This window comes from Perognathus longimembris, chromosome 11 (genome assembly GCF_023159225.1).
Source record: "Perognathus longimembris pacificus isolate PPM17 chromosome 11, ASM2315922v1, whole genome shotgun sequence".
Classification (NCBI taxonomy): domain Eukaryota; kingdom Metazoa; phylum Chordata; class Mammalia; order Rodentia; family Heteromyidae; genus Perognathus; species Perognathus longimembris.
Window position 1 is genome coordinate 61,123,753 of NC_063171.1, and position 26,222 is coordinate 61,149,974.

The 26,222-nt window shown below is 54.1% G+C and overlaps 1 protein-coding gene across 1 annotated transcript in view; it reads right to left on the bottom strand.

Moving 5' to 3' along the window:
- Window positions 1-2,005: 2,005 nt before the first annotated feature.
- Window positions 2,006-26,222, bottom strand: part of Pkp1 (plakophilin 1) — a 43,972-nt gene continuing 19,755 nt past the window's right edge. Inside the window, exons 3-14 of the mRNA XM_048357032.1 lie at window positions 17,210-17,604; window positions 14,153-14,297; window positions 12,930-13,137; window positions 11,465-11,642; window positions 9,962-10,076; window positions 8,584-8,739; window positions 7,885-8,061; window positions 6,165-6,318; window positions 5,680-5,866; window positions 5,219-5,303; window positions 4,054-4,160; window positions 2,006-2,491 (exon numbers count right to left, since the gene is read on the bottom strand). Of these exons, the coding sequence (XP_048212989.1) occupies window positions 4,086-4,160; window positions 5,219-5,303; window positions 5,680-5,866; window positions 6,165-6,318; window positions 7,885-8,061; window positions 8,584-8,739; window positions 9,962-10,076; window positions 11,465-11,642; window positions 12,930-13,137; window positions 14,153-14,297; window positions 17,210-17,604 (1,875 nt within the window). The 3' untranslated portion in view covers window positions 2,006-2,491; window positions 4,054-4,085. The remainder of the gene's footprint in view (window positions 2,492-4,053; window positions 4,161-5,218; window positions 5,304-5,679; window positions 5,867-6,164; window positions 6,319-7,884; window positions 8,062-8,583; window positions 8,740-9,961; window positions 10,077-11,464; window positions 11,643-12,929; window positions 13,138-14,152; window positions 14,298-17,209; window positions 17,605-26,222) is intronic.

Genomic DNA, 26,222 nt, shown 5'->3' on the forward strand with positions numbered 1-26,222 from the left:
CCAGGACGCCCATGTCAGCATCACAGAGGCGTGGGGAGGCTCATGTGGCTACGGAGGAGAACGTAGCTGTGACAATGTCACCTCCTCTGTCCGTGGGTGACTCCCTCCCTCCTTGCCAGAGTGATCTTGGCGGGATTAATCATCTGTGCTTGAAAACAATAATCCACAGCTCGAAAGACTTCAAGGAATCGCTAGCCATTTATTGATTTCCTCTATTTCCTCGCTGTAAACACACACACACACACACACACACACACACACAGCAAATACGTGACATGGTATATCATACAGGGAAGCTGGGCCTGGCCAGCACAGGTTCTTATATGAACATGAAGCAAGGGTAATGGTGGGCTGGAGCCCTCCCCCAGCCCTCCCCCAGCCCTCCTCCACCCCCCGCCCCCCCACCCCCCGCCGCAGCCATCCTTTCCTGGCACAGAGGTAACCAGGGAAGGGCACCCGCGCCTCCCAGGCTCCTGGAGAAGTGTAGCTCTGGGTGGCTGTACTGACCCCACTGGAGAGCCGCTGGTGGCCAACGGCTGATTTGTCGGAAGCGCAGGAAATCCTGGCATCCAGGAGGGCACAGGGCCCATGTCCTTCCTTATCTGGTGGCCTTATGCTCTGGGAAATAACTCTGGTGACACGGGATTAACTCCTTACTCCCTGCTCCCAGAAAACACTTCCTCCAGCCTCCCTCAGTTTTGTGCTTCCCAAGGGGCGGGCAAAGGTCAGAGGCTGGGGTGACCAGCCCACCTGGCCGGCGGTGGCGGCCTCGCTCCCCAAAGCCAAGGGCACCCACCCGTGTGAGGGACAGAGGGGCTGCGGAAAGTGAGGCGGGTGCTTAGGCCAGGACAGCAACCTGGGCTCGGAGCAGCGCCATTCGTATTGGCTTGCTCCTCTCTCACTTGGACTGTTCGGTTCCCTCTCTCTCTCTTAGACTACGGTCTGTGTGGCCATCCTCCCAGGAGACGGTAAGCTATGTGAACACAGAGTGTGGGCTGCTTTCGTGGTGTGTCCTAAGTGCTCGTAACACCGGCTGGCACCGAGTGCAACTCGACAAGCATGGCTTAGGAAATGGATTGCTACCGCTCCTGGCGACTGGTACAAGAAACCTCTTGAGATCTATGCCTGGAACATCCTGTGCCCCTCTAGAGAAGGGCATGGCCAGGCAGTCAATATCTACCCAACACCATGCCAGGCCGGAACAAAGAAGCCCAGAAATGCTCTAGCCACCCCATCTTAAGGGCTGCTAGCACAAAGAAACCTCCTTACCGGTTCCAGACGCCTGCTGTTGCTGTTCACTTGAGATGCACAGTCTGGGGTCTTGAGCGGGGGCGGGGTGTGTGTGATGGGTTTTGCAAAAGCAGAATGGAGACAGGATGGCTGGGGTTCAGGGGAAAGAAGGGTGGCCCTTGGCTGGGTGGTGGGCTGATTGGTGTCTTAATTGGGGGAAAGCCCCCAGACCCTTCCTTTCCTGACTGTAGACTTGGCAGGAAGCAGCTGGGTAACTTCCACACCCCGTCCTCAGTTGCACTGGGAACTGCAGTGGGAAGGTTTCCAGCCCCAGCCCGCTCCTCACTACTCCTTCAGTTCCGTGGACAACGCCTCGGCTTCCAGCATCCTTTCCGCCTTGGTTTCCTGCAGCCAGTCGCCTGCAGGCTCTCGGAAGGAAGGGCCCCGCAGCTGACTCTGCTGTGCACTGCGCAGCCCAAGAGCAAGTCAGCCAGCTCTCTGGTCCTCCCCATCGCCCCCCCACCCCCCACCCCCAGTGCCCGCACACGGCTCAGCAGACTAGACTGTCCTGCTGTCTCCAGCGTCCACACCCTGCCCAACCCAGACCTCGTGGCACTGTGGGAAGGGCAGCACTGTCAGATGCAGGAGATCTTCCCACAAGATACACTGGGCCGCGACACCCCGGCCAACCTCCCTGACTGCTCAGGGACCTCGAAAGGGGGGGACGTTAGTCCCAGCCATGGCTACCTTCCCCGCACCCCCTTGCCATCCGGGGGATGGCACACCTGACACAATGTATTTCCAGCGAGTTAGAAAGCACCTGTCACCGTTGTCTTAAGGGAGAGACGGGTAAAGTCCTTTGCTCTGTCTCATGAGTTACAATGGAACGGCATACCCAGTTTTTATAGTTCATGGTTATGCTGTCAGACTCACACACACACACACATGCACCTGCACGCACACACACTCATGAGTATACTTGCACACTTACATTATACACATATATATACTGTTTCTTAGAGAAGGAAGTATTGACATCAGTTTAAGCCCCTTTAACTCAAGAAAGTCCCCTCCCAGCCTCCCCAACCCCCATCTCTTGCCAGTTCCCCCAAGGAAAAACAAAAAGAATCTAAAAATATTTCCATCATCCACAGTTTTCAGGTTTGCTCTTGGTTGCATTTGAACTTTTCCAAATACTGCACAGGCTGGAGAGAATAACCCATCATCAAGGCCTGAGTCTTCTCAGCTGGGTTGTATCTTCCTGGGGTGGGGGGGGGGGGAGAAGAAAAAAACCTGTTAAGCTATAGTGATATGTTTCTACCTGTACCACCACCCTCTTCTCACTCACACCTGCCCTAAAGGTGTGAACCAGTCATCCTTAACACGGCTGATGGTTGCCTGGGGTGTGTTTGAAAGGTGGTCGGCATTGTCTTAACACCTCTGTCTGACCCAGATGTCTACCATCAGCATAAAGCGTCATGCTCATTAAGACTCTGCTGGATCTAGGCTTGACTCAGATGGCTCACACCTGTAATCCTAGTGACTTAGGAGGCTGAGGTCTGGGGAGCATGGTTCAAAGTCAGCCTGGATAGAAAAAGCACATGAGACACTGATTTCCAATTAACCAGTAAAAATCCGGAAGGGGAAGTGTGGCTCAAGTGGTAGAGCCTTAAGCCAAAAAGAACAAAAAAAGGCCAAGTGACAATGTAAGGCCCTGAGTTCAAGCCCCAATACCCATACAAAAAAGAAAAAAGAAGAAAAAAGACCCGTCTGCGGAATCGAATCACTCCTTCCATGCTTCCAAGGTGCTGAAGCTTGTCTTTGAGGAGCAGTCGCTCTCTCCCCACAGGGCGCTCCTGGGTATCTGGGTCTCTGTTCTCATCTCTAACAACTTGCAAAGCACCAGAGCTGCCTCCAGCGAGCCTCTCTAGGTTTATTGACGTCGGCTTTGAGAATCTAGCCGATGCCGTTTCAGTTGTTTTTCCCTGAACTCCATTGCTACCCTGCCGAGACAGAATTCCTGCGGCTGGAAGCAGCAGTGAGCATTTTGAAGCAAGCACCTCAGGTGAATCTAACGAATGCCAAGGCTCCCAAACCTTTGACATAGGATTGGTTCAAGCTCGTCCACTCTAAGGTGTGTGCAGAGAATGGAAAATGGACCTTAAAGAGTATAAAAAAGTGCCTTGTGAGTGACCAAATCCGGAATGACACATATTACGTAAACACAGCAATCCATGTCTGTCTGAATCCATGTCCTGTCCATGTCCTGTCTGAATTGTGCAGTGGGCAACCTACGCATTTGTACCCAGCAGTCTTGCTCAAACCCTCTGCCCGTCTGTTGTTGGTTTTTGCTTTTATTTATTTATTTTTGCACTGGTACTGGGGCTTGAACTCGGGGCCTGAGTGCTGTCCCTGAGCCTTTGTGCTAGCATTGAGCCACAGTTCGACTTCTGGCTTTTTTTGCGTAGTTAATTGGAGATGTGTCATCTCATGGACTTTCCTGTCCCAGCTCGATTTGAACTGAGATCCTCAGATCTCAGTCTACTGAGTAGCCAGTGAGGGCCCCCCCCCCCCCCGTACCCAGCCTTCTGCCCTTTCTGAGGCTATCAGGATGTGCTTCATCACTAGTGCCCTGTGGTGGGACAGACCAGGCCCTCTGCCAGGAATCCCCACAGTGGTCCTCACAGTCCTTGCTTGAGTGGGTCAGAGCCAGGCTGCCTGCCAGGCCAAACGATGCACCCATGTCCCTGATGAGACCAGGGCCAGACACCGTGTTGCGCAGCCCCAAAGACACCCCTTGTGCCCGGGCAACGTGATTCTTACCTGCAAGCCAAACTCGCTTCGACCATCGTTTCTTAGAATCGGGAGGTAAAGTTCCTGAAGTTGTTGGCTCCGGCCAGGCTTCCTAGCATATTCCTGTCAAAGCCTTGCTGCAAGGGGAGACACACGAAACAGAAATCACACCCTAGAACACGGCAGTGGGGGTCCCTTTAGGCTCAGCTTCAGGCTGCTGTTGCCTCTGGACCCTGGTGTGCCCTGACCACTACGTATGTGCGTAGAAGCTACAATTGGCGTGGCTGCACACCCAAGCACCGTGCCATTAATATCCATGTACCAGTAAGACTGTGTTTGGATTTTCACGAGCACATTTGAGTTTCCTACTTGCATTTTCAGGAATCTGATTCAAGGCATGAGCATTATTTAGGTTAATACTTGTTGCTCTTCACACAAAATACCAATAAAATCAGATGGGAGTGTGCTGGCCCTTCTTCCCTCTGGTGGTCCCTGTCTTTGTTTGAAATCCCAACAAGGGGTCTTGGGCAGAGAGGACAGGCCAGTGTTTCTAAGGCTGGTGCTGTTGGCTCCAAGCTGCTCTTGCTCTACGGCTCTGCCCTCTGCCCTCCCTCTTGCAGCCCCTCAATCCTACCACCTCCCCTCCCCCACCAGCTCCTCTGTTCTTGCTAGGTGGAGATGAGTTTTGCTTCTATTATTTCTTCTAGTATAGAGCATGTACTATGTGCTATGCTATTTTTCTTTAAAAAAAAAAAAAAAAAAAAACAGCCATGCCCCCGGTTCTGGCTTTCTGCTGGTTAACTGGCGATAAGAGTCTCACTTCTGCCCAGGCTGGCTTTGAACGGAATCCTCAGATCTCAGCTTCCTGAGTAGCTAGGATGACAGGTGGGAGCCACCGGCGCCTGGCTGACCAACAGTAGCCTTTGACGGCCGCTTGACGAACCCATGCCCATTTCCAACATTACTGCAATAGAGGACTCGGCCAAGTGGTGACTGCCAGGTAGACCCAGGAGACTGGGTAAGAGTGAAGAGCTGTTTGCGGGTGACCTGAAGGCTTCACGCGACCCCAGACTGCACAGACCATACCTGCCTGAGACACACCAGTGGACTGGGCCAATCTGCTGCCTCCCCTCTCTTAGTCCTGGGACTCCCACAGAGACGAAGTCTGGAGACAGCTACGGGTGTGGGCTCTTACCTGTCTGAGAACACCTTGCAGCTCCTTGCTGGACCACATATCGGACAGGAGGAGTCGCGCGGCCTCTGCAGCCTTGGGTGAGCCACTGCACAGGAGGGAAGTGTGTGAGAAGAGACGCCCTCCACCCTCCATCCCACCCGGCCCTTCGGGTCTTGGGGCACATGAGGAGCCCCAGTATTGTGCACTAGGCACCACCCCATAATGCTGGGCACCTGGAAGTATCCGAGGACCGTGCTCTAACAAGTGAAAGAGCCCCGTGGAGCAGCGGAGATCGATCCCCAGGGTTGGGTGAGCTGCCCTAGGCCTCTGGCTGGGCCCCTGGGTGCCCAGTGCATGTGTGTCCCCTCTTTGCAGCCCCGGGCCCGGGGGCTGGACAGCTCAGCCCGTCGGCACTCGCTGCCCACTCAGGGCTCCGGCACGGACAAGGCTGATGGGGGTTTCCGGTCCCCTTCCCTGCCCACCTGCTGCGGCACAGGTTGACGACATTGTTGAGCATGCTGCTGGAGAAGTACTGCTTGGCCAGCTGAGGCTGGGAGGCCATCAGGTTCCTCACAGTGTAGCAGGCGGAGGACAAGATGTCTTCCGAGTTGCTGGTGTTGCCAGTGTGGCTGGTGAGGAGCCTGGTCACCTCTGGGAACACCTGGTTCCCTGGAGAGGAAGGAGTGGGGAGCAGAGGGTCAGGGTGGCTAACGGGGAAGCGGTCCAGAGGGTTCCTTCTGAGGCCATAGTTTTGGGCTGCTCCAAACCAGGCAGTCCTTCAGGACTCCTTGCAAGCTCCCAACCAGGGGAAGCTCTGCACACCCTCCCCCCGCCCATCTCCCCCGCGCTCCCGGGGCCAGTTCCCCCTCAGGAAGCTGGGGAAACCGTTCCCCGGGGTGACCTTCCAGCAGTTCCTGGCCAGTGGCAGGTCTGCTGTCTGATGGAGGAGGGAAGGTGTTCTTCTTACCCATCGCTCTGTGCAGCACCGGATGGCGGGACATGTTGCTCAGGAGGGAGGCCCCGGACCGGACCACATCGGAGTTGCCGGATTGCAGGAGGCGGGCGATTTGTGGCAGGCCTTTTTCCTTCAGTCCAATCAACTGGCTCATGCCACTGGACATCTGCAAGAGAAGGCCCAGGCACACAGTGAGTGGAAAGCGGGCGAGGAAAAGGACGGTGGAGGGGGCCCAACGGATGAAAGCGAGCTAAGCAACTCAAGGGCAGCAGGGGGAGGGAAGAAACGAGGGAAGAAGAAGGAACAGATTACACGAAGCAAGAGGAAAGCAAGGTACGTGTCACCCAGCTTGGAAGAAATAGTTTTATCGTTAATATTCGTAGTGTTCATAAGCATTGTAGACTAGAATGATGATGCCCACCATTGGGAAGGTTAAAAAAAAATGATGAAAGCAAAGGGGGTGGGCTGGGGGGAGGGAAGGTGGGAGAAAAATGAGGAAGGGGGTAACAAGTATGACAAGAAGAATGTATTCACTACCTCAAGTATGTAATTGTAACCCCTCTGTTCATCATCTTGACAATAAACCCCCTCCAAAACCACAAAACAAAAACCATGATTAGCCTTGTCCACAGATGTAAGTTATCAAAAGTTATAACAAGGTAATTTTGACATTGCAGTTCTAAATTAAAATATATATATATATTTAAAAAGAGAGAGCGAGAAGGCCCAGGGACAAGTTACCCCGTGGGCTAGCTGCCTGGGCACTGTGGCAAACAGAGAGAGGCGGGTAAGATAGAAAAAGAAAGAAATCCTGAATCTGCCTTCTCTTTCTCTTTGGAAGCACGGGCAGAGCCCCAAACAGCTCATACCTGGTGATGGTAGAGCACGCACGCCCATCCGTCCCCTTCTTGCCCCGCCCCTGCTCTGAGGAGGAAGAGCCAGGTGGGCGGACCTCTCTCGTGTGTCATCCAGAACTGGCTTCTAGACTATCGGTGTCCCCTTCTTCCCTCTCTCAGCAGAATCTGCTCACGTGGTCAAGGGCCTTGGACTATGAACACAGGGTCAGGCCATCCTTTCCCAGCTTCCCTACTTCTGCAGAATTCACCCCAGGTGTGTTCACAACTTGCCCAGGACAACGACGGATCGCAGCAGATCATCTGCGCCCCAGAGCAACCAAGGTATCCTGTTATCATCTGTCTAGGCTGGTTTGGGGGGGGTCCTCAGAGACCCCAGTTTCTAGTTGGATAAGTTTCCTTCACCTTCAGTTTACTGATGTCTGCCGTGGTCTGCGTCCCCTCTGGCCTGAGGATATTAGGGAACAGCGGGGCGCCCTTCAGGCCTCCTCTGGCCCTACTATACCAAATTGTATCTGGTCCCCAGACTTAACACTCATCTGCCTGCCCCTGGAGCAACTCACCAGACTCTCTTCTTGCCACCTTTCTCAGTTCCCCAGATGGGGACTCCTGCCGAACACACTGCCCATTCCTACCCCCCCCCCCACACTGCAGGCAGAGAGCAGGAGGCCAGCGCCCCAGAACAGCGGCGGGCATTCCCAGAGGGCAGAGGCCTTCATGCGCTCATGTCTAAAGCCTGAGGCTGAGGCCCGATTGGGTTTAACAGACAAGCGAGAAGCGGACCCTGGAGGGTGGGTTGCAGAGATGGGGAGAGGGGCAGTGGAGGGGGGCAGTAGAGAGGGGCAGTAGAGAGGGGCAGTAGAGGGGAGCCTCCTCACCAGTCCCTTGCTGGCCGTCAGGTTCTGCAGGGCACCAGCGCAGGCTTCCAGGGTGGCATCTTTCTTGCTCTTGCCCATGAGGTTCAGGTAGGTGCGGATGGCATCCGAGTGGTAGAGCCAGCTGCTGCCCTTGGGGTTGGTCTCTTCCTCAGGGAGGGGGCAGTCATAGTTGTTGTTCTGAGGACGGAGAGGCAGGTCAAGGGGTAGCCCGGCGAGGGGACACAGCCCGCGCACCCCGTCCCTCCCGCAGAGCAGGTGGTCGATCCGGCTGCGGTGGGCTTGGAGTCTCCGAGCTGGCCTAGGGGCCCGCCCGGCCCCCGTAGCCACGTCTGGGGGAGGAAGCCTGACCCTCCCTCCGCAGCACCTCTCAGGAGGAGGGGGAGAGAGGGCTGGGAGCCAAGGGTGGAGAGGAATCTGAGCTCGGCTCTCTCCTCAGCCCCAGGGTCAGGGAGAAAGAACACGGGGGCACACTTTACTCCTTCTACAGTAGGGGAGGCTGAGGCTGCGGAGGGTATCTGGAGCTTTTCGCCCTGGCACCCTAATCTCTGCCGGCAAGATGGACGGCGTGCCGCAGGCCCCCGGGCTACGCTGGCAGGGGCTTGTCCCCTAGGGCTGCTTTCAGGCTCCAGTGCCGGGAGGAAGGAGAAGTAGGACGGGGGACCCGGTGGGCGCTTGGTGAGGCCAATGGAGAGTGCTCACCATCATCTTGTCACCCCTGTTGCTAAAGCAGCCGGTGGAGGACTTCTCGGTGTAGGCGTTGCGGGTGTTGTACTCAAGCTGGCGGTAGCGGGTGGGGACCTCGGCATCCAGGCGGTAGGAGAGGTTGTGCAGGATACACATGCAGTTCTCCACGGACTGCGGGGCGGGGGGGGGGGGCAAACAGAAAGCACCTGAGCCACTGCTGGGCCCGTCACCCACCCTGACCAAGCAGACCCGCGCACATCCTCAATGTGGAGAGCCCCCCCCGCCCCCCCAGACGTGCCTGGATTTGAAGCCTGCCTCTACCACTTCCTGGCGGCTTCAACCGGAATGGACTCACCTCCCCTTTCTAGGCCTTGGGTGTAAACGTGACTTCACTGGCACGGCTGACAAGACCATACAGTTGGCCCTCAGTTTCCCTGGGCTCTGCCTCCATGGATCCAACCAACCATGGACTGAAGTGATTTTTTTTTTTTAATTGCCTCTCAGCGGGCCACTGGCAGCTCACCCCTGTAATCCTAGCTACTCAGAAGGCTCAGATCTGAGGATTGCGGGTTGATGTCAGCCCAGGCAGACAGATTGGAGAGACTTATCTCCAGTCACCCAGCGAACAGCTGCAGGTCTACTGAGCATGTACAGATTCCTTTCTTACCACAATCCTTACACAAGCCACTGTAACAGTGGAGGGTCTGAGGGAAGCTGACTGGGGGAAGCAGTAGGACTTGGGGCTACTCAGGTGTAGAGGACGTTGTATGCAGAGCAGAAAAACACTTTGTTCCGAGGGAACCAGGCTGGACAGCCAAGTGACAAGCTGTCCTCTGAGGCCTTAGGGGGTAAAATCTCTCCTCTGGGGAGCAGTTCTCAGAACTCAGGCTCTGGCATGCTGCACCTCCCGTCCCCTGGTGACCAGGGCCCTCCTTGTCTCCTGAGACGCTCACTGTCCTACTGTCGCGGAAACAGCTCAGCCTGGGCTGTCTTTCGGTCTCATGTGCCTAGAAGTCCAGGGAGGGCAGGAAAGTGGCCTATTGATGGTTTTTTTTTTTTAAAAGGCAGTGCAGAAAGGTGTCCTCATGCAAAGGACATGAATTCTCCTGGGGGAACATCCTAGGCTCTTGAGGGCTGCAGGGCAGAGTTCAGTACCACTGCTAACCGAGATCCTAGAGCACCGCCATCCTGCCTCCCGCGTCTCCTCCGGCGGCCCAAACTCTGTGCTCCTGTCCTGACACTGAGGAAGGGCAACCTGGACTCTTGAGGACCGGGAGAGAGATGCGTCGGGACCAGGAGTCCAAGAATGATTCTGCTGCTGAGCCCGGGCTTCACAGCTCTGGTTGGAGAGGCCTGGACTAGGGCTGGGAGAGGAGGAGCCCTGTCCCGTTACCTTGTCATCACAACGGCTGGCTGCCACACAGTTCTGCACATAGGCCATGAGGGAGTCCACGAGCCCTGAATAGTTGCGCATGGTCTGGCGGCCCGCATCGGCGGAGCTCAGGTTCCTGTGGGAAGGAACCGGGAAGGCGGGAGGATGCGGGGGTAAGGCAGGAGAGAGGACACGGGGAAAGGGAAGGGAGCGACGGGGGAGAGTCACGGGGGTGAGGCATAGCAGACAAGAGTGGGCGGACAGGATGGGGTGACATTGGAAGTTGTCGTAGGAAGAGGAAAGAACGGTAAGAGGAAGGCAATGAAGGAAGGAGAGGAGGGAGGAAGGAAGGAAGGAGGTAAGGAAGAAGGGAAGAGGGAAGGAGGGAAGGAAGGAAAGAAAGAAGGAAGGAGACATTATTTAACCAATTCTGCTCAGGCTTGGTCAGTGGGGTCTCTTGTGAACTTAGTTACTCCCATTTTTCTTTCTGCTTACTTAAACCCTCAAATTTGGTCATTTTTATGATTCTCAATGGCTCTGTGGCAGCTGGCCGTCTAACCTCCAGCCCTGGAGGGGACAGGGGCTGGAAGAGCCTGCCTGCTGTGCGCAGAGCAGGAGGTTAGGAAGAAGGGAATGAAGCTCACAGGGGCTTTGCTAGGCAGGGGCTGCAGCTACCTTCCTCATGGCTGTGAAGCAATCGGGCCCTTCTGCTGTATGTATGTGTGTGTGTGTGTGTGTGTGTGTGTGTGTGTGTGTGTGTGTGTGTGTGTCACACCTAGCAGCCCCATAGTTCCACAAGAGCCTTAATTACCCTAGCTTTTCATCTCCCCTGCCTCTCTGCTCCCTGGAGGGTGCTGGAGGCTGGCTGGGCAAAGCACAAGTCGAGACAGAAGCGCATGCCAACGGCACCCCACTCCGGGAGGTTCTCAGGAGTTGGGGAACACAAACCCCATTATAGCAAATGAGACCCTAGGGGGAATCTTGCTCTCCCGTTTCTCACCCCACACAGCACCCACCCTGCAGCTTGTAAACCTCTGCTCCAAGAACGAGCACAGCCAAATCCCCTCCCCACCCCCAGCCCCACGGGGGCCTGCCACGCCCTGGGGTGGAACTCAGGCAACTTGGGGCAAAGCAGTGCCGTCTTCATGCCAGTGAACGTGGCAAATGGTTTTAGTACCGTAGTCAGAGGTGACTCATGAGGAGCTAATCAGTAGATTTTTGTCTAAAAGAACATTCTTGAAGACAGTGTAAGAAATGCTTTTGTTTTTTCCTGGGACTAGAGGAAGGGACATAGTCGCACCAGTTTGGATATTCAGATCTGTGGATTTCTATTCTTAAAGATTCCTAACCATGCCCACAAAAGCAGGTCTTAGCTCCAATGCCTGGACCTTGTCTTGGAGCTCGCCCACGAGAACCACTGGCAACACTCTTCCATTCTTTGCCCTGGCTGGATGTTGGCTGAGATGGGGCTGCCTGGAGCAGCGCCTGACGGGTAGGAAAACCTCACATGCCCTCTGCTCTCACCTCAGGCAGCCTGTGGCATTGAAGAAGACCTCGGGGTCCACCGCTTCGCGGGACAGGTTGCTGTTGCCATCACACCAGCCAGAGAAGGGAATGATGACCCGGTCGGTCAGAACAGGCAAGGCATCGGATACCAGCTCTTCCTTGAGCTCATCAGTAGAAGACAGGTTCCAGAGCAGCCCTACAGGAAAGGTGTTCAAGTCACCCTAGGAAGGCCCAGAAAACCTGGGGGCCGGGGGGGCCACTCCCAGCCTAGGCGCTAGCAAGTGCCTCCCTTCAGATCGGCTTGCTCCACCAAGCCTGTCTGACTTATGAGCCTAACCTTAATGTTTCCAATGGCCCTTTGAGGGCTGGGAACATCTCAGAGTTGCTGGCCTACCTAGGTAAGAGTTCTACATATACAGCTGAGTGCTGGTGGCTCATACCTGTAATCTTAGCCACTTAAGAGGCTGAGATCTGAGGATCACAGTTCAGGGCCAGCCCAGGAAGAGAAATCAGAGCCATTTGAATCTCCAACTACCGAGCGAAAAGCTGGAGGTGGAGGTACGGCTCAATTGGTAGAGCATAAGCTTTGGGTAAGAAAGCCAAGCAAGAGCATAACGCCCTGAGCTCAAGCCCCAGTAGCAGCACACAAAACCCACAAAGTTATGCCTGTTAAAGGCGACCGAAATATAGATGACGGATCTGTGGTTTTACATATAAGTAAATACTATTCGGAACATGCTAATGTTTTGTCTTTTCCACCTGAAAGTCATTCTAGAATGTCTCTCTGTTGTTCCTACACATGAATTTACCTTCACAGTCCAATTTGAGGTCCTCAGGGTGCCGTCTGCCTAGGTGCTTCATGCATAGGTTCTTACAACCTGCTGACCCTACCTGTCAGCCTTGCTCCCTGCCACCTCCACATCCCTGGCCCGTTGCGTGAGGGTCCTGCCTACCCACCTGCTTTCCCCCCCTTGCTCTCTAGCCCGAAGAAAGACGGTGGGCTTTGCTGCAGCTCACGCCTGCAAACGGAGCAACTCAAGAGGCAGTGGCTTGGAAGGGGGCAGTTCTAAGCCAGGCCAGATGGAAAGTTAGTAGATCCCCATCTCAACCAATAAGCTGGCATGGTGGTGGGTGCTTGTCACACTAACTTCATGAAAGACATAGAGGGGAGGATCTAGGTCTGAGGCCAATTCAGACCCCGAAAACTAAAAGCAGAGAGGGCTCAAGAGGGAGAGTACCTGCCTAGTGAGTACTGGTTCAAACTTCAGTCCTGTCCAACTGTGCATGCCGCTCAAGGTCATATCACCAGGATACCAGAGGTGGCCAAGGCCAGTGCCAGTGGACTTTTGGGATGTTCCTCCAGGCTAACCTGCAGAGCTGTGCCTTGGTCCCGCCCCACAGCATAACCCACACTCTAACGCAAGGCCGGAGCCTGCAGTCTGACACGACCCATTCCGGGGCTGTCCATGCTGGGATGCCCTACCAGTCAGTTGTTTCTGGATCTCGGTGCTCCCAGTTCTCCTTAGGAGGTTGACAGCCTCACGGATCCCGTTCTGCCTCCGGGTCTCCAGCTTGTTGGTAGTGCTCCTGAACACCAGGTTACGCAGGGCCCCTGCAGCAGCCTGCTGGACATTCTGGTTGGGGCTGCGGAGGAGATCTACCAGCTTGCAGATGCCTCCCAGCTGATATACCTGCGGGAGAGCCGCCATATTGCTTGGTTAAGGTCGGGAAGGCTGAGCCCGTTACTTTCTGCTCAAAATGGGGTTTTCTTAGATTCCCCCCAAAAAGAAAACTCTCCTTTCAATGCAGACTCCAAAGCAATTAAGCAGCAAGAGGTAATGTCAACCAGTTCAGACAGGAAGGCGAGAGACCTGAGTTCGGACCCTAGCTCCCTCCCACGGTCGCTAGGGAGGCTCACAAGTTGCTCTTCTGTCCCCAGTGCCATTTTCCTCACCTGGTGTGTGGTGGAAATGAGAAACACACAGGAATAGACCTCACAACCACAAGGTTGAGCACAGACACAAGGGAGATGTGTGGTAGAAACGTCAATGCAAACTAACTGTGGCTTGTGAGACACCCACTCAGGGCACAGCGTCCTAGAGTTGGACGGCGGTGCCAGCCTGCAGGTGCGCCCATCCAGCCAAGTGTCAGGGCATCACTAAGCCCTGTTTTCTACCATAAGGTCGGGAGCAGGGTTTAGTGAGAGAAAAGGGAGAGAGGTACGAGAGGGAGGGAGTTGAGATTTGGGGAACCGTCATATTCTTTCATGGAATTTGAGCAAAAAGGGATAGCTATCTGACCAGATGGGGCTGAAGAACGAGTATGCCTAACACATTCCCAGGTGATACAGGTAGTGCTGGACACACGGACACATTTTCATGACCAGTTAGTCTCGCTCTGTTTAGAACCTGTGACCTTGGAAAACATCTATACTCCGTGTGTGGGTTCTGTCTCCCTTTCACCCGGGCAGGTACCTGCCTAATGTTCACACCAGAGGGTCTGGCTCTGCAAATGGGAGTGAAGATGCACGTCTGACCTTGGAAAATGCCAGGCGTAGTCCACATCCCTGGCAGCGAGGTGGGCGGGGGGGGGGGGGAAGGAAGGAGCCAGATGCAAATGCCCCCACTGCTCTTTAAGTTCAGAGCCAGGTGCACGTACCCAGGGCTGGTTCAGGCCTCCTGGGGAGGAAGGTGAGCAGTCAGTTACCTGCTGTTTGGCAGATTCATCCTGGAAGCAGGTATGCTGGATGTAGTAGGCCCCGATGGCCTGGTACTTCTCATCCTGGGAGCTAAGGTACTGCACAGCCTTGGGGATGGTCAGCCCGCTGCACTCGATGTCCTCACTGCAGATCCTGCGAGGGACGGCAGTGGGGTGTTACAGAGGGAGCTGGGAGCCCTGGTGCGCACGCTCAGAGTTCCTCCTCGTACACCCAACCTACTGCAGCCTCATTGGCCTGCAGAGGGCCGGAACTGGGAGCCAGGTCCCCCTGGCGAATGCCCTGTGAGCAGCTCCCCTAGTGAAGGCATAGACTCCCCACTGCGTTTTCCCCTCGAGGAAATGCTGGCTGTGACCGGTTCCTCACCGTGGGTCCATAGGTCCAAGCCGATGAATTATCTCTGCACTAAGCAACATCTCTTCCCTAGTTCCTGAGAGGACGTGCCCTGCCTAGCCTGCCATCTCTCATGTCAGTGCCTGCTATTGAGGAAGTGGGAGAGAACGGATGAGAGCCTGTTGCATCCATTCATCTATCCGTGCATCCATCCATCCCTAAGTTTAGCTGCCCTTCATACACAGCCTCGCACTCACTTCCTATCCTGTGCACACCGCTTTTCTCTGGATCGAGGTCACTTTCCTGGAGATGGTGGCAAGGGACCCTCATGACTGGCTCTCTTCCCCAAGCTCCTCCATCTAACGTGTTACAGTCTTTCACTAGGGAAGCGGTCCTAAAAACCCTGTCCTCTGTGTATTCTCCAGCTCAGAATCCACGGGCACTCTTCGTACTTCAGATTCAAGTTCAAACTGCTTCCACTGACATCAGAGGACTAATTGTTTTTTTTAGACAGCAAAATGAGACACTAGTTCATTTGTTTCTCCTTTGTGTTTTTGTTCTGCAGCTCCGCTCAGCTCTTTTTGTTTTTATTTATGTATTTATTTATTTTGCTGGTTAATTGGAGATAAGAATCTCTCAGACTTTCCTGTCCAGGCTGGCAAGAATTCTTAGATCTCAGCCTCCTGAGTAGCTAGGAGTCCAGATGTGAGCTACCACCACACCGTTGACCGTTCTTGTTTTAAATGAGTGGTTTAGCTCCAGTGTGACCTCTTGTTGGTCCCCCGGTCTCTGTCAAGGTTGTTCTGTAACAAGGCTTTAGGTCTCAGCAGGCTTGAACGCCCACCCCAGGCATGTTGGAGCCTCCTTCTGCGAAGCTTTCAGGGGGCAGAATCACAGGCAGCCTTTCCACCTGAGGGTGTTCTTCCCAAAGGAGAGAGAGACCGAGAGGTGGTCAAACAAAGGCAGGGCAGACCCTCTGTGATACCCAGCCCCACCCTAGAGGTCCTTGAGCCTTTGCAGAGAGAGCTTTCTCCTCACTCACACTAGACTGATATTCTGCTATAGTTGGTGCTCAGTAGTCACAGTTTTAGGTGGGATAACCCAACTTCACTTCTGGAAAAAAAAAATCACCCCAGGGGCAGAGCTTTCTGGCAACAGGATGGTAGCATCCAAGTCTTGTATTGAGAGCGGTCACCCTCCCTCTATCAGTCAGATGTCGCTTCTAAATGTCTGTCACTCATCCCCTCTCCATCTCTTCTGGACCCTTCATTTAGGGCCTCTGCTACAGTGAGAGACAGAGAGAGGAAAGGATTCCTTAGATCCTTTCACAATTAGCCTCCACAGACATTATGGACATCGAGAAGCAGAGGCTCACTTTTAACGGGAGGTTCTGCTTGTTTTCAAACTGGTACTGGTACTGCGTAGTACCAGTTTGAAAGGGTGTAGTGGCTGCCGGGGAGGGATGGAGATTGCTAGCGATGAGGACTGTGAATCTCCTGGGGCAGGGAGGAAAGCTGTTAATCATGTAGCTTCCCAGTAGATTGGACTGTCCTGCTCATGGCCATTGCCCCTGCATTCAACACAGAGATTACACACAGTAAATATCTGTCAAGAAACGAATAGTGACCATTAGATTGGGAGGTACAGTTGGAAGGCCCGCGGAGCTCTGGGTGCTGAAGAGCAGACCCGGCATCACTCCTGACCCTGTGACCTAAGCCACCTTATGTCTGAGTCTGCACAAGACACCACACTGGGTCTCCTTCATTCACCCAGGCAAGGGCCTGTCAGCCTTGGACAAAAGGCGGCTCACACCTGCAATCCTAGCTACTCAGGAGGCTGAGATCTGAGGATCACATTCAAAGCCAGCCCCAGCAGAACAGTCCACGAGACTCTTACCTGGAGCTGTGGATCAAGTGATAGCATACTAGCTTTGAGCGGAAAAGTTCAGAGCTGGCACTCAGGCCTGAATTCAAGCCTGGTACTGGCAGGGAAGAAAGAAAGAAAGAGAGAGAGAGAGGGAGGGAAGGAGGGAGGGAGGGAGGGAGGGGGAGGAGGAAGGAGGGAGGCGGAGGGGAAGGAAAGGAAAGGAAAAAGGTTTGTTCATTTCTTAGCACTAGATCATGAACCTCTGTTCTCATGCCTGTCTATCTGTCCAGTTTGCCCTTTGGATTTTCCTTTCTCATAATCTATCACCCCTTCTGTTCTCTGGCACATTCCTTTGCTCTTTCAGATCAGAGGTTCTCAGAATAGAGGGTGAATCAAAATCCCCCGGAGGGCTTGTTGAAGCACATACCACTGTGTCCAGTACAGCCCTCCCCCTCCCCCTCCCGCCCCCCACCCCGTGTTGATGAGTCAGATGGACTGGGTGGGGCTGAAGAATGAGCATATTTAACACATCCCCAGGTGACGCGGGTGCTGTTGGACACAGCCACCTTTACACGACCAGTGGCCTCCATAACCTTCTCTAGCTACCCTTTGCTCTGCTCGGAACTTGTGACCTTTCAAACCTCTACTCTAAATGTGTGAGCTCTGTCTCCTGCTCACGCTGAAACCTCCCTGAGGCTCCCCTGCCCCTGACCAGGGGCCAATAAAGCTGGGGGAGACAGAGGCTGGGCCTCTCTCATCTTCCCAAGGAGCCTTTTACAGAGTAGCCCGGCTCGTGGATGGCCGCCCCCCCCCCCAACCCCAGCATGGCCCCCTGCAGCAGCACTCACTTGGAGCTGGCCCTCGAGTGGCCAAAGGACAGGTCCTTGTTGCAGGAGATGGGCGGCACGTACACCGGGTCTTGCTTGGAGGTGCAGGAGGGCGGGCGCACGGGGCATTTCTTCACGGGCTTCTGAGCGCTGCAGGTGCTGTAAAAGCTGTAGCGGTTCTGGGTGGTCTTGTGGCCCTTGCTGCCCAGCGTGCCCTTACGCAAGGTGCCCCTTGGGTCGCAGTAGAGGTCAGGCTCGCTGCGGCTGGCCTTGATCTTCTGCATGAAGCAGATGTCGCTGCCCGCCCCCGTGGTAGCGCAGCCTCCCCGGGGGTACTGCCGGCTCCAGTTCTCCATCTGGCTGTAGGAGCTGAAGCGCCTGTTGTCGGGCTCCCGTTTGAGGGTCCCGTTGTAGATCTAGATGGGGAAGGAAAGGAAGCCTCAGTCAAGTGGGTGCCTGGGGATCCCGGGTCCAGCGGGCGGCAAGGACAGCCCCCGCCAGCCCCCGCCATGGCATTCTGAGAGTCCTAGAATGCTGACAGAGCCATCCCCTGTGGCCTTTCTCCTCCAACTGCGGGTTGCAAGCCATGATGGATTAGGCTGTGGTTATCGTGTGTTAGAAACAAACACAGACTAGAAGAATCTATTGGTAGAAACCGCAGTATACGATGCAGATAATGGTATTGTGAAACCGTGTGAGGATCTCCAGGACATGGCGAAGGACAGGTGACACCACGGATCTGGTCACACAGTCACAGCCTGGAAGGGGAGGGTCAGGTGGAGAGGAGAGCAGCTTTCCCAGAGCCACTTGGTGAGGCCAGCGCAGAGCTAGGACTTGAGTTAGTGTCTCAAGACCTTGCCTTGTCACCTTGAGCCAGCTAAGGGCCAGCACCCAGGCCTTGAGTTCAAGCTATACTACTGGCACAAACAGAGAGACAGAGATAGGAAGAGAGAGAGAGACAGTGAGAGAGAGCGAGAAGAAAAAAGAAAAAGAAAAAAGAAATTTCTACCCAAGACTGTTGTCCACTGGTTTTATTTTTGTTTTTATTGATTGATTCATTTTTTTTTAATACTCCTTGCTTTGCCTCCTCTATGCCCGGACAAGAAGTCCCTCCTAGCAGAAAGCCTTTCTAGGCCACAGATGGATGATATTCCTGCCTTTCAGCCTCTGAGATGAGGAGCTTCCAGCTGGGAGCCCACCTGGCACATGGAAGTTGCCCTTGGGCTTCAGATTGGGCACAAGGAGGCCTCTGGGCTTTGTTGTTGGGCTGGCAGAATACTAGTTGGGTACTGACTAGCTCAATACAGTGAGGGGCCCCTAAAGCTCTGTGCACATCCAGCACAGAAGGGGGTGATCTCCCTTGGAAGTGCAAAGCTGGAAGTTGGTGGGAATTCTCTCTGGGACAGAGCTGTCCGAGGATGACTTTCCCAGGAACTTACACGATGGTGGGTCTGGCTTGCTGGGACTTGTTCTTAGACTAGAGGATCAACATCCAGTCTGATAAAATGTCTTCATACAGGTGCAGACTTGGGACTTTCTTCTGCTTGGATGAGCCAGGGCCAAGTCCAGCCCAAAGCCTACCCACTCCAGAGAGAGAGAGAGAGAGAGACAGAGACAGAGACAGAGACAGAGACAGAGAGACAGAGAGAGAGACAGAGAGAGAGAGACAGAGTCAAAGCGACAGAAAGAGACAGAGACAGAGAACAGAAAGGGAGGCTTCAAACACATTCAAAGAAGCTTATGAAGATGTGATTAACACAGAGAAGAGAACTGGAATAAAAAAATCAAGAAAACCATTCATCTTAGAGGATTACAATGTTAGAAGAAAAATGTATAACATCTTACATGGCTCAGTTGTACATAGCTCAACACGGTTACAATAATATAGACTAAATAATGATGCAACCAAAATTGCCATAGGGTTCTCTCTAGACACTAAAAAGAATGGGAACCACGTCAGCATGAGAGCAAGCAAGGGAGTAAGAGCGAGAAAGAAAGAGAGAAGAGTGTGGAATGTATTTGTGCAAGTCCCCTCTACACAGGATGTAGCCACACACAGGCCTGGGGAGGGGCTGGCCTTCACCCGGGTTCCTTTCCAACTCTGCAGGGAGTCACTGAGAACAGGACCCACCCATGGTTTGTGTTTTCTGAAAGAATGGGTGTGAAACTACCAGTTGGAAGTGTCATCCAAAACTCAGAAACCACAGACTGTTAACCTTGGCAATGGCAGTGCAGTCTACACACACACACACACACACACACACACACACACACACACACACACACACACACTGCAACTTTCTTCCTCAGACTGGGTCAAACCAACCTTCTCCAAAAGGAGCTGGCCTGAGGGGGTTGGGAGAGCACAAACAGACGAGGACAAGGCAGAGAGAGGCTTGGGCGTGTGGCCATGTCATGGGTAGGTACTTTGACAGACGATAGGCAAAGTGTGCAGTGGTGTCTCCATGACTTCGGCCAGTGGCCACGTTCAATATGCTGATCTTGGGAAGGAAGGTGGCAGGTGGCACTTTGGGAGGGAAATCTGGGCACTCCCCAAAGGCAGGCTGAGCTGTAGAAGGAAAAGCAACAAGGAGCTCCCTTGTTCTCCGTGAGTGACACACCTGGACATCATCTCAGGCGTCTCATGAGAAGTGCAGATGCTGTCTTGGCCTGAACCCAGAGAAGAGGTGATCCTTCTGATTAAGCCTGACTGAGATTCTGGGCTCTGCCTGTGCTGGGAAAGCTTGCCAGGCAGCCCTGGCAGGCCTCCGCGAGATGGGCTGCCCCCAGGGAATCGGCACAGGCTTAGCTGCCCCCGTGGGACTGCACTTGCCAGCCCCCCTGCCCCCCCCAATCAGCCAGCCACATCCTAGTGGCATCACCCATTCCTGGAAACCCCACCCCAGCCTCTTCCGTTTGGGTATTGGTGGGCTGCGCTGCTGAGTTTGATGACTGCCCCATGGTTCTCTCCAGTCCGCAGGGTCTTTCATTGCCATTTTGACAGGCAAGAAGAACCATTGTAGTCAGGTCCCGTCCTCTCTAGTGCTGGGGGGGGGGGGGGTCTGGGTCCTCTTGGAGGCTCAGATGACACAGGTTGATATAAACCCTCGCTGAACAGGGGGCCTGAGACCCAGCTGTGGCTGCTGCCTCTAAGGCAGAAATGTTAGCGTCCTAAAGCTCGGTGGGCTGGAACTTAGGGAGTCGAAGGAGACCCGGCCGTCAGCACGGACTTGGAGCCAGGCACCTTCGGTCATGCCATTGCCTGATGGGTGTGGCACTGGGTGAGTGACTTAAGCCCAATGTGCCTCAATTTTTTTCCCCATCTGCATAACTGGGATTATAATTGTCCTCAAATGTATAGGTTTATTGGGAGAAGATAGTGGATTGATGTTTGTAAACTACTTAGGACAGCATACCACATGCGTGTTTGTTCGATAGGGATGTGTTCATCCCTTTGATGTCAGGCTGTGGGCAGGTTGACTGCCTTTAGGAGCTGGCTGAGGGTTTTACATGGCCCACACCGTATCTAAAGAAGTTCCCATATCGGGACATGAGTGGGGGCAGGGGAAGGTTCCAGGAAGCCAGCACAGCCCAGGAAGGAAGCACACCCTTTATTCACGCTCTGTGCCAGCCTCATCCCATGGCTCAGAGCGTTCGTTCTGGAAATGGGAGAAGCCTGATCTGATCAGATAATGCATGCAGAAAGCAGGCAGGCTGTACGCTGGGGTTGGGCCATCAGCAAGGGAGAAGGGCAGTCTTCATTGTGTAGGATCATTAGCGGCCTTGGCCTCTAGATGCTCATTGTGACTAGCAAAGGCACCTACCCCCCGCATTTCCAAACATAGTCTCCCAGGTCCCAGGTGAACAGCTGCAGTCAGAAGAGAGTGCGCGGGCCCACGGGCCCACAGCTTTGCTGCCCATGCTGGTCTCCAGCCACCCCTATGCTCAGACAGGAATCTGTTGGCAGCTTCCTTTTCTTTGAATCCTTCTCTTCTTCGAATACAAAGGACCACTACACACACACACACACACACACACACACACACACACACACACACACACACCATATTCCTTGTCTGTTTATTCCATGCTTCTTTGAGAAACTTGAGGGGCAGATATGATGGTTCATGGATTAGAATATTCGAGACTCAAAACTCAATCAGACCAGACCCTTTAACCAGATAGCAGGTTGGGCTGGATGGCCACCTTCAAGCTCAGGTGCACACGGTCCCCCCTTGGGGGGACCAATTGAATTCGGGGACCAATCCTAGGGACCACAATGCAAAACAGGCCAGAGAAGGTTGATCTGGTTGGGAGACTCCTTTAAGCCAGTCCTTGCTCTACATTCCAAGACTATACCCTGTGATTCGCCTGCCTTTCTTCCCTTCCCCGCCTCCTTCTTGGAGAAGTGTGGTATTTCAACTCACCTCTCTTCCTGTACCTCGTTAAGTCAGAAGCTCTCTGAGGTCCAGCCCTCTGTGTAGGTAAGGAAACTGAGCCCTGGAGTAAGTAAGACTGAACCAAAGCAAAACAATACCAGCCTCAGCTCCAGGGCCCCGAAGGCCTGAGTATAGTCACTGTCTAGACAGTGTGTAGTCTGAAGAGCCTCCAAACTAGAAACTGGATGAGACAGTAGCTAGCCATTCAGGAGGAAATAGTGGCCACTTGTCTTTCCATCCAAGCCTCCTTTCTGCCTCTTCCCTTTGCGCTACCACTGCCCAGACTGTGGTTCTGACGTTCCTCAGTTTACCTATGAGGCAACTTCAGCAGCTACCACCTCCCCCCACCTCCCCATACCAGCACCACCTTCCCCTCCCCCCACACCCATGACCCATCCAGCCACCCCCTCCCCACCCCCCAGCCTCTGTTCCCAGCCTTACATGGCTATTACTTTCCTCAGGCAAAGCTTCCATGAGCCCTGCTCTCGTGGGAGAGCTTAGTGTCTCTGATACTACCAGGCAAGTATATCAACCTGGCCCAGGCCATCTATCCAGCCATCGGTTCTCTTCCCAAACATAGGCTCCTGCATTGTCCCAACATCAGCCGTATCCCGACACTCTCCATTACCTACGTTCAACGCCTACATTCCTCCTAGACCTCTGCTTACGTCTGTCATCTCTACGTGGCCTCTGCTGCAATTCCCCCCGCCTCCAGGAGCCCAGAGCGGGAATCCTTCGCCGGTGCGCTCGCTCCCCAGTGCTCACGTTAGTTCTCCAGACGCCAATGTATGGCTCCATTGTTCCTCCAAGCTCTTCTGAGAAGAGCTGCCTTGTACAGCACCCAGCACTGGACTGCACTCTCCGCAAGTGCTCAAGGAAATGGGAGCTGGGCCTGGTCATGAGAATTTGTACTGGGGATAGAGATTTCTGGGTGCGGATGGTACAAGTGTTCTCATGGCCTCTGGGCCACAGGAAGCCACTGTAGATGAACTGAACTGCGAAGAAGGCAGGAGGGCTCTGGGCAGGGTGACCCTCAGCTGGGGCTCGGCCTACGACAGTCCCGGATGCCTCCCTTTACCCCAACTTGGGCGATAGCTGCTGGTTGGCCAAGCCCAGAGAGTTCTATTTCAGCTCAGATTAACTAGAGCGAAGTTGCCTGGCACCTTGGGGACTGAGCATGTACCGGGCAGGCCAAGATGAAAAGGATATCAGTGTCCCAGCTATTAGCCCATTTTGAAACTGCGCTTCTGCCAGCAAGGTGGGGCTGGCCAAACCGGCTCTCTCTCTCGACACACCCTGCCGTGCCCTGGGAGCCGCACACCCCGTACGGTGCCCGGCAGGGCCCTTCTCAGCCGGGTCATCTCCTTATACCCTTATCACAAAAACCATGGGGTCCTTGTGCCTCTTGGGGCCTTCAGAGGGCTCCCCGGAGAAAGAAGCTTGGTCAGAAGCCCTGAAGGACAGGGTTCCAGCATCCTTTCCCTCTAACCCACACCGCCGCCTGATTGGGTCCATCGAGGGCCTTGGGCCACCGGCACGCAGTGGCCCTCATACATCTTCCTTGATTTTTTGGCCAGGACTGGAGGACTGGACAGAGGCAAGCAGTTCCGGGCAGTTAGGTGTCCAGGAGGAGCACCCGGAACCCAGGGCATGGAGGGCTCTCTGGAGCGCCAGGGTGCTGCTTACCTGGCAGACTGAGTCAGCCTGGGAACCACTGGGCGCTGAGTCACCACAGATGGGACTTCAGCAGGAGAGCGTCAGTCTCTGACTCCTCTGGGCACGGCTCACTCTTGCAAATTGGGGGACCCACCCTGGGCCAGGGTGTCCCCTTTTTCCTGGCACACGGCTGTAGAGCAGCCCCACTACTCAGCAGTCCTGAGTTCTGGGAAAAGAACATCCCCACCTGCCCTTGGAGGAGGCTGGGGTGGGCGGGACTTCCTGTGAAATCTGCACCAGGCAGGGAGGATTTGGTCACCAGTACCCCAGAACCCTCAGTGTCCCCCCCAAGGACAACCCCAGGAGCCACTGATGTTGACCTGTGAATTGAAGGGCCGTGGCTGGTCGGCACCCAACTCTGACTACGGAAATTATGGATGCAGTAACTGGAGACAGTCCAACTTGAGGCGGGGCACGCTTTGTCACCTGGCATTTTTAAATGCAGAAAACGCCAGGTTTTGGTGCCTGTTGAGTTTAGACTTCCTAGAGACCTGGTTAATCATGGGAAGTGTCCCTTATAACCTTTGAAGAGCGGGAACTTGAAGCACGCATCTGAGTGTAGCATGAACAAGTGTTTGGGGATAACTGGATCTTCCAAGGTCTCAAAGGAACTGAAGCTGAAGTAGAAATGGCCCCACAAAGGTCGAGGTGGCTGCTGGTGGGTCTTAAGGGGGGGGGGTCTTGTGGCTCTCTCCGGGGAGGTTGTGGATCTGGAACAAAGGTGGCATCATGGCCTTGTGAGCGCGCCTATCTCCACATCTTCCCTGCAGGCATGCAGGGGGTCAGGCATGGATGTTCCTAGTGTCCAATGGGCAGCACGCTGCCGAGAGCTGATGCTCAGTAATGCCCGCCAGCTCTCGCTCCAGCTCTGCCTCCCTGCTTCCGGCTCCCTGCTTAATCACTAACCTGCACCAGAAAGAAGGCAGATTTTTCTAAAATGCTTCTCCATGGCCTACCCCTTTTGCACTAGAGAAAGAGGTTTTCCTCAGCTCCTGCCACTCCTTAGAACATCTGAGGTTTTATAAGCAAGATGTCGGTGGCCTTCTAAAGAAGGGAAATCCTGGCAAGTATTTGTCTCATCCTACATAGCTCTCACAGGCAGAACACCCAGCCTCTGGCCATCTCTCTCTCATGAGCTCAGACAAGTCAGAGGCACAGGTTCTCTGCTCCATGTTCCATAGCCTCAACTGGGGTTTGAATCTACAGACAGACTCAACTGTCCCTGTGATGGTCTGTCCCAGGGAGGGGAAGGCAAGGGGGCCATGCCAACATGAAATAACCTGGAGTCTTGGATGCTGGGCCTCCTCCTCAGGGGAGCACACCGAGATCAGGACGATCTTCTTGGACCAGGGGACCCGATCCTGCCCTGTGCTAGGGCATGAGGGGAAGACGGGCTGTACCCAGAAGCACCCTGTACACTGACCCAGGAGGGTCCCAGTCCAAGAAGTGGAGGTCAAAGCTGCATGACAGAAACATCGTAAAGGGCAGATGTTTACATGGACCCAAAGAGCTCCTTGGAGACCCAACAGGGTGAGGAATCTACTCTTGATGATTAGACATTCAAGACTCTCACATGAAGGAAGGGGCACTTGGTTGAGCTCTCTAGTGCTTGGGTAACAAGTCTCCCCTTTGGGACATGATCAGGGATGCAGGCAAGTATACACCTGTGTGTATGCATTATACACACATACAAAGATCCATATACAACCACCGACTTGCTCTCATGAGAAAAATACACGTCCTTTTCTCAGGTGGGAAAGGTCTTAGAGAGTTCCTTGGGCATGCCCTAGAACACCTTGCAAAGGTGTTGTCAGTTTGCAGAGAAGTCAGCTACTCCATGCACCATCTTGGTGGAGTCTCATAGCACCACCCATTCTCCCACCTAGCCAATGAAGCATCAGGGTAGAGAGTGATAGTGTTATTTCTCTATGAGTGTAATAAGCATATACAACTTGAAGCTTATCCAAAACCACTTGTCTGAGATGTGGCAGACCCCGAACCAAGTCTCTGTCCTCTCTGTCTTCCAGTCATCTTGTCACCAGAGTCTGGTAAAAGACGTGAATGAAATCTACACGGCAAAAAAGCATTCATACTAGGTGGCCTTGTGCAGGAACTCTTCCAGCTTCTCTGGCCAGTGGCCGGCCTAAGTCCTAGATCACTCTCTCCCAGGGACCCCAGATCCCTGTCTGTTCTCTTTTGACTGGTTGTGGAGATCGCCGCCCTCATGTAAGAATGAAGGGTCGGGGATATAGCTTAGTGGGAGAGCACTTGACTAGCCTATGTGAAGTCCTAAGTTCTATTCCCAACACTGCCCAAAGAAAGAAAGAAGACAACAAGGAGGAGGGGGGGACACGAGTACCACTATAGCTGCTCAGCTGTGTGACGTAAGTCTACTGTCCAAAAATGAGAAGTGGAGGAGGACCTTCTGGCCCATGGGACCCTGCTGCAAGGGGAACTTGTGACCATAATGAAGGATCTGTTCTTTCCAGGGCCAGAAGACGGAAGGTGGGGAAGTGATTGTGTCTTCAACCACACCTTACATAAATTGGGCTGAGGACACAGGCATCCATGGGAAGGTTGATGAAGAGATTGAGCTCTCTAATGTCTCGGAATCATTCAAGTCTTGCTGAGCTTCTTTGGGGTCTAATGGCTGGGTACACATCGCTCTAAGTCTTTGGAGGTGATGAGCCACTGGCTGTATCTGAATACCCCCAGCACTGCCCCTGGCACTGTGGGGCCTTCTGAGAGATGATTCGAGCCGGAGGTGAAGACAGAATGAGTTAGGGCTTCCCTGGGTTTCTCCGGGTTGGTCCCAAAAGGCAATCTATCCCATGGCTGGATTGGGAAGTCCTGAGCAGTATAGAGAGCTACAGCTGCTC